The 12,333-nt window shown below is 44.8% G+C and overlaps 1 protein-coding gene across 1 annotated transcript in view; it reads right to left on the reverse strand.

Moving 5' to 3' along the window:
• Positions 1–12,333, reverse strand: part of LOC122944468 (caspase-8-like) — a 73,763-nt gene that overhangs the window by 15,243 nt on the left and 46,187 nt on the right. Inside the window, exon 8 of the mRNA XM_044302776.1 lies at positions 5,503–5,594. Coding sequence (XP_044158711.1) covers positions 5,503–5,594 — 92 coding nt within the window. The remainder of the gene's footprint in view (positions 1–5,502; positions 5,595–12,333) is intronic.

Raw genomic sequence — 12,333 nt, forward strand, 5'->3', positions numbered from 1 at the left:
CCATCAGTAAAGAGAGGTCACTACCCGTCTCACAGATATGTTTCATAAATTTTCTGTGGGGCTCAGTCATTTCTAGTTGTGCCACTGAACCGGCGTGACCTGTCGCCCCGACAAATTGATGTTAATTTTCGCCAGTTTTCTGACTGTGAGAGCAGGACAGGAGGGGGCTGCCAATAGCAGGAAAACCAGGCAGTTCTGCTTAAGAAAATATATTAGTAAGGGCTCATTCTCACGACCGTATATTTTTTCCGTTTGTTTTTTTGGGGGGGGCCGTATGCGGAACCATTCATTTTAAATTAAAACTGAAGGGTGGCCCTGTATGTGAAAGATAGCATGAAATCTAATTTGATACAAGTTAGCGAGACCAATTTAGAGTCAGTTTGGGTTACCTTGCAGCTTGATAATCATAAGGTAACTCGTGTAGGTGTGAAATATAGACCACCTAGCCAAGTCAAAGAATTAGGCTGAGTTCACACGGGCGTGTCCGGATTAGGTCCGGATGCGTCCCGGTGTATTGCGGCAAACCCGCGCGATTAGGTACGCAATTGCAGTCAGTTTTGACTGCGATTGCGTTCCGATGTTCAGTTTTTATCACGCGGGTGCAATGTGTTTTGCACTCGCGTGATAAAAACCGACTGTGGTACCCAGACCCGAACTTCTTCACAGAAGTTCAGGTTTGGGTTAGTTGTAGTGTAGATTGTATTATTTTCCCTTATAACATGGTTATAAGGGAAAATAATAGCATTCTGAATACAGAATGCTTAGTACAAGGTCAATTGAGGGTTAAAAAAAAATAAAAGAAATTAACTCACCTTGTCCTCTTCATCGCGCAGTTCCCGGTCTCTTCTGATGAGCTGTCGGCTAAAGGACCTTTGGTGACGTCAGATCACATGCTCCAATCACATGGTACATCACCGTGGTGATGTACCATGTGATTGGAGCATGTGATCTGCTGACGTCACCAAAGGTCCTTTAGCCGACAGCTCATCAGAAGAGACCGGGAACTGCGCGATGAAGAGGACAAGGTGAGTTAATTTCTTTTATTTTTTTTTAACCCTCAATTGACCTTGTACTAAGCATTCTGTATTCAGAATGCTATTATTTTCCCTTATAACCATGTTATAAGGGAAAATAATACAGTGAATAGACTGTCACCTAGCAACCATGAGTGAAAATCGCACCGCATCCGCACTTACTTGCGGATGCTTGCGATTTTCACTCAGCCCCATTCATTTCTATGGGGCCTGTCCTGCGTTACAAACGCAGAATATAGAGCATGCTGCGATTTTAAAGCATTGCAGAAGTGATGCGTGAAAAAAATCGCTCATGTGCACAGCCCCATAGAAATGAATGGTGCCGGATTCAGTGCGGGTGCAATACGTTCACCTACCGCATTGCACCCGCGCGGAAATCTCGCCCGTGTGAACTCAGCCTTAGATGATCTACTAGTTGAGGAAACAGCTAAAATGACATTGAAAGGGGAAGTTATCATTATGGGAGACTTTAATCTTCCTGATGTAAACTGGAAAACCAAAATAGTTAGTTCGGCCAGGAGTACAGATATTCTAAATTCCCTACTGGGATTATCTCTACAGCAAGTAGTTGAGGAGCCAACCTGGAAGGAGGCCATTTTAGATTTAGTATTCACAAATGGGAATTTGGTATCTGATATTACTGGAGGGGAAAGCTGTAGTTTACTATAAGTACAGTGACTGAGTCACACCACACAAAAACAAAAGTTTTAGATTTTAGAAAAACTGACTTTTCTAAAATTAGATTAGTGGTATACGAGTCCCTATCAGATTGGAACAGTTTCATTGGAGTCCATGAGAAATGGGACTACTTAAAAGTGGCACTATTGAAGGCAACATAATAGGCTTGTCAGTAAAAGCAAAAAAAGGATAGACCACTGTGGTACTCAGCAGAAGTGGCCAAAATCATTAAAAACAAAAAGATAGCATTTAGTAATTATAAAGGGTGCAGTAGACATCGCTTATCTGGACTTTAGTAAGGCTTTTGATACTGTCCCACATAGAAGGCTTATCAATAAATTGCAGTCTTTGGGCTTGGACTCCCATATTGTTGAATGGATTAGGCAGTGGCTGAGGGACAGGCAACAGAGGGTTGTAGTCAATGGAGTATATTCAGATCATGGACTTGTTACCAGTGGGGTACCTCAGGGATCTGTTCTGGGACCCATATTGTTTAATATCTTTATCAGCGAAATTGCAGAAGGCCTCGATGGTAAGGTGTGTCTTTTTGCTGATGACACAAAGATTTGTAACAGGGTTGATGTTCCTGGAGGGATACACCAAATGGAAAAGGATTTAGGAAAACTAGAGGAATGGTCAAAAATCTGGCAACTAAAATGTAATGTTGATAAGTGCAAGATAATGCACCTGGGACATAAAAACCCCAAGAGCAGAATATAAAATCAGTGATACAGTCCTAACCTCAGTATCTGAGGAAAGGGATTTAGGGGTCATTATTTCAGAAGACTTAAAGGTAGGCAGACAATGTCATAGAGCAGCAGGAAATGCTAGCAGAATGCTTGGGTGTATAGGGAGAGGCATTACCAGTAGAAAGAGGGAGGTGCTCATGCCGCTCTACAGAGCACTAGTGAGACCTCATTTGGAGTATTGTGCTCAGTACTGGAGACCATATCTCCAGAAGGATATTGATACTTTGGAGAGAGTTCAGAGAAGAGCTACTAAACTGGTACATGGATTGCAGGATAAAACTTACCAGGAAAGATTAAAGGACCTTAACATGTATAGCTTGGAAGAAAGACGAGACAGAGGGGATATGATAGAAACTTTTAAATACATAAAGGGAATCAACAAGGTAAAAGAGAAGAGAATATTTAAAAGTAGAAAAACTGCTACAAAAGGACATAGTTTTAAATTAGAGGGGCAAAGGTTTAAAAGTAATATCAGGAAGTATTACTTTACTGAGAGAGTAGTGGATGCATGGAATAGCCTTCCTGAAGAAGTGGTAGCTGCAAATACAGTGAAGGAGTTTAAGCATGCATGGGATAGGCATAAGGCTATCCTTCATATAAGATAGGGCCAGGGACTATTCATAGTATTCAGTATATTGGGCAGACTAGATGGGCCAAATGGTTCTTATCTGCCGACACATTCTATGTTTCTAAGTTACTGCTTGTGCATTCCGTTCCCCCAAAAAATAGAACATGTCCTATTATTATCTGCATTACGGACAAGGATAGTACTGTTCTACGAAGGGCCAACTGTTCCGTTCCGCAAAATACAGAATGCACACGGATGTCATCCGTATTTTTTGCGGACTGCAAAATACATATGGTCGTGTGAATGACCCCTAAGTGTTATATCTCCCTAATTTCTTTACAGTTTTAATAAGTGCTAACAGAACGGCCAACACCTTTAGCAATATAGTCATGTACTGCTCTCTCCTGCTCCGTATGACTTTTGCATAATTTGGAAGCCCTAATAACAGCTCAGGACAAGTCTGAAAAGCCTTTGCTAAGGACAGGATTTTCTAACTGACTTGCTCAGTTCTGGGTACAACCTCTATCTCAAACTCACAAGTACAAAGTATAATTTATGAATTCTTAATGTTTATCTAATCTGCGTGTATTACCTGCCAAGGAATACTGTAAGAATATGTTGTGGCAGTGGAGCTGCCAGAGGGCGATTAAAATGGTGTATCTCGCACAAAGGAAGCTGGGTGAGAACAAGAAAGGCTGGGAAATTAGGCTTATTTTCCACTGTCTGCAGCAGCTAGGCTGGTAATTAGCAGAGCTCAGGTAAGGGCTCCCAGTCAGGGGAAGGAGCAGGCTGTGTCAAGGCCTGTGGGAGCCGGGACCCTCTTAACCCTGTGTAGGGTAAGCACCGTGTTGGGTTTTTGGGAGCTGGGTGGTAGACCCAGATCCCAATAGAGAGGGAGAAATACTGTGTAGTCAGTGGCCAGAGGGCCAAGGATTTGTGATTATGATTTGTTTGGACTGCTGTTAAAGTGACGATAAAGCTGGTCGTGGACAGTTTGCACCCAAACCTGCAGTGTTGGAGTGGCTTCCTGAGGTGTACCAACCATCTAAAGTGAGAAGAGGGCTATCCTGGAGAGCTAAATGACCCCAAGTTGTCACAATGTATACAATGAAACTTCTATGAAAGTGTTAACTACAGTCAGTAAAATACACTCACTGAAAAAAAAAATCCCAGATAGAAATGTCGTATTGCTACAAAACCTGGCAGGCACATAGGTAAATGATTACAGGTATGATTAGACACTTGGTCTTGCCACAACAGTGTGTAAAAGAGCTTCTCCCCGCTGCCTTCTAAAAAGGCTGTTAGAAGGGTTGGGATTGAGTATGGAGGCCTCGTGGGGAGCGCTTCAGTCCTGCCTTTGCTATGTGGTGACACACTGCCCCAGCTGCTGGTGTGATGATCTGGGGAGCCATCGTATACGACCGTCACCCCTAGTAGTGACACGAGGGACAATAAGGCCTCTTTCACACGGGCAAGATTTCCGCGCGGGTGCAATGCGTAAGGTGAAAGCATTGCACCCGCGCTGAATCCGGACCCATTCATTTCTATGGGGCTGTGCACACGAGCGGTGATTTTCACGCATCACTTGTGCGTTGCATGAAAATCACAGCATATTCTATATTCTGTGTTTTTCACGCAACGCAAGCCCCATTAGAAATGAATGGGGCTGTGTGAAAATTGCAAGCATCCGCAAGCAAGTGCGGATGCGGTGCGATTTTCACACATGGTTGCTAGGAGATGATCGGGATGGGGACCCGATCATTATTATTTTCCCTTATAACATGCATGTTATAAGGGAAAATAATAGCATTCTTAATACAGAATGCTTAGTAAAATAGGGCTGGAGCGGTTAAAAAAAACAAAAAACTTTTGTTAATACCATTTTGGGGTGTGTATTTTTGATCACTTTTTATAAAAAAATTCGGGCAGTTACAGTAATGAAAAACAGCGAATCGGTCATTTTTATATTTTAATAGTACAGGCGACAATGCCCATGTTGATTTTTTTATTGTTTAAGTATTTTGATTTTGGGGAAAGGAGGGTGATTTGAATTTGTATATATTATTATGCCAGTGTTATCCAATACATTCCAGAACTGTAAGGGTTACATAGCATCATAAATCAATATAATGCTATGTGACTCCCGGCAGCGCTGGGAGGTCAGGCCGGGAGCTGCGTTGACACAGAAATTTGACAATGTGCCAGGTGTCTACTATCAAAAAATATATGGAGTTTAGGGCTAATACGATTTTTTTGTTTTATATTTTAGGCTTATTTGGACATTTGTCCTGTCCACTAGAAGTGCAAAGTGTGCAAAAACCCCGAACAGCAAAAGGGGTAAAGGGTTTCTACACATTGGATATACCACCGTGGCGGTTAGTAAAATTGTCAAGTCATTAGTCAGAATATACTTTTGTCTCTGAAGTTTTTTTTTACATGTTATGAGGAGAGTGAGAGTTAGATTTAGTAGTACCAGAACATCGTGTGTCTGAGTAACCTCTTGGTCCGACTCTCCGTTAAGACTGAGGTCAGACATGCGGTTTTCAGTGTTTTCATCCATTAGATCTGCAAAATAAATAAAGTAAAGCTTAAACAAAGTCCTAGATGTTTATTTAAAAAAATAAAACAATTGACAATTATCACCTAGCTGCATGAGCAATGCAACACCATGAAAATTCTATGGGACTGAGGGAGACCACCGAATCCTGCACTTGGTTGTTTCCTTCAGTCTTGCAGATAGGGCTGCAACAAGTACTCGACTAAATCGAGTAATTTGACATAAAAAAATCCTCGATGCAGATTTGTTTGTGTCTTTGTGGTCACCCGCTGTGCTTGGAATACTCAACTTTCCAGCAGGGGGCCCTCCGGACACTCCACAGCACGTCCATGGTCCCGCGCTGCACTGACTTCCTGACGTGCTGTGTGATGTCAGGCGCAGAGCAGCATCGAACGGTGGAGTGTCGGCGGTGCCCCAGCTTGAAAGATAAATTGGTGAAACCTAGGGGGTGGGGGCGCGACTAAGGCCGGGCGCCCGGAGTGCACAGCGTCATAGCAACCAATGACGCTGTGCACTCCGGGTGTCAGGAGGAGCTGGGCAGCAGAGACTATGGCACAAGTGGGGACAGATGATGGCACAAGGGTTGGGAGAGCTGATGGCACAAGGGGAGAGAGCTGATGGCTCTGGGGTGGGGGAGAGCTGATGGCACAAGGGGGAGAGCTGATGGCTCTGGGGTGGGTGAGAGCTGAGGGCACTGGGGGGGGGGGGAAACTGATGCACTTGGGCTGATTGCACAGGGGCGAACAAAGGGTGTTGGACTGATGGCGATGGGGGGGGGGGGTCTGAGTTTTTATAAAGGAAAAAACAGTCTAATTAATTTTTTCTTATTAGAATACTCAATCACAAAAAATAAAATCGGTAGCATACTCTATTACTAAAATAATCATTTACTGCAGCCCTCCTTGCAGACAATAAATGGAGCAGCAGAGAGCATGCTCCGCCATCTCTCCTCTTCTGTCAAGTGGTTAGAAATTCTATTTAGCCATTTCTTGTCCTTCCAGATAGTAAATAACTAAATTACATTTGGTTTTACATTTTTAAACTTCGTTTTACAAATATACAGTTTAGCTGCTTAGTACGATGAGTTCATGGGACCTTTAACATTGACCATACATTATGAGTAACTAGTTGTAATAAAACACTGAGCATTACAGAAATACTTCACACCGTTTATAATAGAGTTTTGATACACAAAACTAGACACAATTTATTACATATTGCTTATACAGTATATCACTAATAGTTATGACTCCTTTAAAGGCAACATGTCACCTCTCCTGACATGCATTCCCCACATAATAACAATTCTAAAGCATCTATTCTTATGACTCTATATTGTTCTATTCCACCATTATTTCTACTGGAAGTTTATGAATTAATGTTACAGTTTACGATGAAGGTGCAGATGGGTGCTACCATTTGGGGGCATTCCAGCACATTCTGTCACTGGCAGCACTGATTGGATGTCACACTGTGCAGGGACACACCCCAACTGGTAGCACTCATCTGGACCTTTACTGCGGACTGCTGGCAATTACTTCATAAACTTCTAGAAGGTATAATAGAGGAACAGCACAATTCAGAGTATAGTGATATACCAGTGTCTACGATATAACGCTGTATTAAGAAACGGTGATATGGCGATTTCCTAACAACCGTGGTGTTTAATGACGTCAAAGGAGCGGTGGCATGACCGCTTCTAAAATGTCCACTTCCTGCCACCTGCTCACATGTCAGTTCCCACAGTGGCCACATCCTCCCGGCTCCTACTTTCCCATGACCCCTGGTCTCTGCACACCCTGATGGACATGATGGGGCCCACAGGACGGAACCTCTCAAATAACACAAATGTTCTGAGACCTCCAGGTGCAGGCTGGCTATGTATAGGGAGGTCACGGTGGGTTTGTAGTGCTCAGGGTCTGAGTATAACAGTGTGCAGATAATAGCTGGTACAGGCAGCTCCTCTGGGCATGGGCGCTGCGTGGTCACCTCCTGCATTACTACTAGCACACGGAGGGCTGGATGCAGCTGCAAGTGCACCGTATGGTGGGGGCAAGCAGGCTTTTTTTTTTTTTTTTTACATTAAAGGATAACTGTCGTATATATATATTTTTTGAGTATTGGATTGTGGCGATTAATATCACCTTGGTGGCCCTATTTCAACTTTTCACTGTGTATTCAATTACCCCTTAATTCCACATTTTTGTTCCCTGCACTGCCTACTTTTACATGTGCTTAAAATAGGGTTGCTAGGCATGGTCCGTCTATGTATTGAAGGACAGAGGACGCAGAAACACGCAGCCTGCAAGGTCAGATTACAGACAGCCAGGGACTGTAAGTAAATGATTAAAGCCAGGTCCTCCCCAGCAGCTGATAACAGTGCCTGGGCTGTGTGCACTTCTCCCTGTCCCTGCGCTTGGCAGACGCTCCCTCACTCAGCAGACTGGGACAATGCAGAGTTGAAGCAGCGCAGAGCAGGGAAGGGAGATCTGCCATCTGCTCAGTATATACATGAAAGCAACATGTGGTAAGAGGACCCCTTTGTGCTGCAGGAGATTAACCCTTTAGGGGGGAGGGCTCTGGTTACCGACACTTTTGGGGGGCTATTGTTACTGGCTAGTGAGGGCAGGCGGGATTAGCCTCAGGGTGAGGGCAGTGGCGGCCATCTTAACTGAATAGTGAAATTGCAGTTTTATGCAGACTGGTTGCTAAGGGCTGAATCTTATTAACTATGGGGTAAGTCAGTCTAATAGTAACTGATTCTGGATTATCATGTAATTAGTAACCACATATATGAAAATTTAAATTAGGGTCTAAATGTTACAGTTATCCTTTAAACTTTATATATACTTTATACAAACTAGCTGCATGCTAACCGAGGCCCCACGACACAGTTCTAACAGCGGAGCGGCGGCCATCGTACTTCATGGCCCTTCACCGTTACTATCGGACCTCCCACCTGTCATAAAACTGCCACGCAAGTCACTTTAGTTTTATGTAAGATGAGGTCTGTTATTTTTTCCCCTTTTTTTTACAGAGCATTTGTCACATAAAGCCCATCCACAAATATTGGTCATATCCTGCAAAGCAGCCAGAGCATAAGAATGACAGTGCCAGCCTGGGTGCCCCCAAAATAGTGTAGATCAAATTACAAGCATGACAGCATTTGTCACCTTGGTCCCAGCCGCCTCATACAGTATAAGGTCTCCTTGGCCCCAGCAGCCCCATGCAGTATAATGTCACCTTGTGGACCACCCCATTGCAGTATAATGTCACCTTGGCCCCAGCCGCCCCATAGAATATAATGACTTTGTGGCCCCATACAGCATAATGTCACTTTGGCCCCAGCTGCCCCATGCAGTATAATGTCACCTTGTAGCCTGTCGCCCCATACAGTATAATGTATTGGTGGCCCCATGCAGTATAATGTCACCTTGTGGCCCATTCCATGCAGTATAATGTCACCTTGGTCCCAGCCGCCCCATACAACATAATGTCTTTGTGGCCCCATACAGTATAATGTCACCTTGGCCCCATGAAGTATAATGTCGCCTTGACCCCAACTGTCCCATGCAGTATAAGGTCACCTTGTAGCCTACCCCCCTATACAGTATAATGTCTCCTTGTGGCACCCATACAGTATAATGTCACCTTGTAGCCTGCCGCCCCATACAGTATAATGTCTCCTTGTGGCCCCAGTTGGTGATATATATCATTATCGCAATAAATTTCTTAATATCATTATCGTGGTAATATTTTTGATATCGCCCAACCCTAATACAGAGTCATAATAGATGCTGCATAAATGTTTTTCCATGGAGAATGCAAGTAGTTACTAAAATAGACATTTCTTTAAGATCTTCATATACTTTCTTATTACTTTAGTGCAAGACAACGATGTTTCTGAATTGTGTAGCAGACTATTCTAGCCAATTATATTTTAGCTTACAAAAATCTGAAATTTATTCTACGCTGGATAAACAGGGGCAGCATAGTGGCTCAGAGATTAGCCATGGTATCTTGCAGCGCTGGGGTCCTGCCTGCATGGAATTTGTACATTCTCCCTATGTTTAAGGGAACATAGATTGTGAGCTCTGCTGCAGACAGCAAGTGCTGTGGAATGTGTCAGTGCTATATAAGTGAGTAAAATAAATAAATAAACGATTTGGTACTTAAATGTTAAAATAAGGCTACATTCACACGACTGTAGTGTTTTGCGGATCATCAAAACAGATACCTGCCCGTATGCGTTCCGCAATTTGCGGACCGCACACAGCCGCTACCATAGGAAATGTCTATTCTTGTCCACAATTGCGGACAAGAATAGAACATGCTCTATTTTTTTATTTATTTTTTTGAGGGGCCACGGAACAGAACTACGGATGCGGACAGCACACAGTGTGCTGTCCGCATCTTTTGTGGTCCCATTAAAATGAATGGGTCAGCACCCCTTCTGAAAAATTGCATAACGGATGCGGACTCATTCATACAGTCGAGTGAATGTAGCCTAAGGCCTCATGCACATGACAATTCCGTTTTTTGTGGTCTGCAAATGATGGATCCGCAAGAAACGGAAGACGCCCGTGTGCGGAACGGAACGGGCGGCCCATTGTAGAAATGCCTATTCTTGTCCGCAAAACGGACAAGAATAGGACATGCTATATTTTTTTTGCGGGGCCACGGAGGGGTTATGTCCACTTCATGCCCTGTTTGCTAGCGGTCGCACATGTGCAGTTGCATTGTCCTTATTTTTGCTAAATCCCCAGTATGTGATCTTGGTGCATCTGCTATTGTGCAGTAGCACTGATGGACTACACTCAGCATGGCTGCTTGGCTTACGTTACTCCATCAAATGGATGTGCCCTGGAGAATTGTGGGACAAGATAGATGTAGAGGTGCACCCCAAAGCCCATAGATGTAGACTAGGAGTGAGTGGTGCCGACGGAGACTTTTTTTAAATGTAAGAATTCTCACAAAAAATAATATGGTACTGATTCAGTAATCACTTGTGTTTGAACACACACATATTAGTCACAAAGCCCTTTAAGTACAGGTGAAGTATAGAATATTGTGACATAGTGAAGGGTATTGTCTGGGAAAACAGGTATTTTCCTCCCAGTGTGTGGTGCTGGATTGGTGGCAGCAAGAAACGAACCAGCGGCTGCTGCAACAAGTGATGGCTTTAGAGAAGTCAGGGATGTCTCAGGGAGTCCATGATGCCCGGAAAGCAGTCCACACGGCAATACCAAAGATGGAACCAACGGATGACGTTGAAACCTACCTGTCGGTGTTCAAGAAAGTGGCCGTGAGGGAGAGTTTACCCCAAGACCAGTGGGCTGAGGTCATCGCTCCGTTCCTGGCATACGGACCCCAATAGGTTTACTTCGATTTACTGGACGAGCAAGCGGCAGACTACTATAAGGTCATGGGTAAGATCTTGGGGACACTGGGGGTGAATGTGTTAGTCCGGGTGCATCAGTGGGAGTTTAACCAGGCTGAGCCAGCGAGACCCCAGTATTATAATTTGCTGCATCTGGACCGTATTGCAGCTGACAAATTTTGGAGGGCATTGCCACCACCCCTCCAGTGCTGGGTTGGCCAGACGTCTCCTACTAGTGCCCTGGAGATGGTGGACCTGGTTAAACGGTATGGAGCTACTGAGGAACTCCAGGGGGAAACTCTGGGGAAGGGTGTAACAAAATCCAGAAAATTCCTGCCGCAGACCCGGTGGCCTGAGCTGAGAAGGATCGCATGGGATGTGCCCTTTGGGGATTGGAACCCAATAATTTGCTGGCGGTGTCATGAGCCTAGCCATGTACGGGCTGACTGTCCCCACCTGGTCATAAATTTGGGGTATCAAAGTCATGGTATGCCAGAAGGGTCGATGCGTCAGGTGGAGGTGGGAGTCACTCCTGCGGTGGCTCTGCTGAACTCAGGGAGTCGGGTGACCCTTGTGAGGGCTTCCTTGGTGCAACCCACTGAGTTTACGGGCCAGAAAGTCAGGGTGCTTAGGGTACATGGAGATTTAAAAGAGTACCCCACTGCTCTGGTATCCCCAAGCATGTGTGCCGGCAGGCGGATCCATGAGGTGGCCGTAACCACGAGCATACACTATGACTTCATATTAGGAAGAGACTTTCCATTGTTTCCAGCCCTGTGGCCGGCCGCTGTACATACTGATCCCCGAGACATAGGGAAAGCTCCAGTACCGAGGCCTGGTCCAATTAAGGTGTTAGAAAAGAGGAACCCCAAGGTGGAGGGGCCGCGGTAGGATCGGTGGATGAGGGGGAGACAACCCCACGGAATAGGATAGGTAGGGAGTATAGAAAGATAGCTCAGCAAGCCCAGAGTCGGACTATATTTCGGGCATCTGGGGTCCGTAAATTTAGCCGGGGAGATACGGTTTTGGTTTGTGGGCCGCCTGTGGACAGTAAGTTCTGCTCTAGGTGGAAGTGGCCCTACGAGGTACTCGAGAAAATTGGATTTGTAAACTACAAGGTACACCAGTCAAGGTGGCGAAAGCCGGAGCAGGTTTACCATGTTAATTTACTCAAACCTTGGAAACCTGTACTGAAGACAGACCGCGGACGGGTTTTCTAGGGGAGGAGGCTCCGGCCCCTCTGCAAGGGAAGCGGTTGCCACAGTAAAAATTGCTGACATCCTCTCCTCTAAACAGGCTCAGGAGGCCATGGAGTTCGTTAGTCGTAACACTGATGTGTTCTCGGACCTCCCTGGACGCACTTCCAC

Source organism: Bufo gargarizans, chromosome 8 (assembly GCF_014858855.1).
Source record: "Bufo gargarizans isolate SCDJY-AF-19 chromosome 8, ASM1485885v1, whole genome shotgun sequence".
Taxonomy (NCBI): Eukaryota; Metazoa; Chordata; class Amphibia; order Anura; family Bufonidae; genus Bufo; species Bufo gargarizans.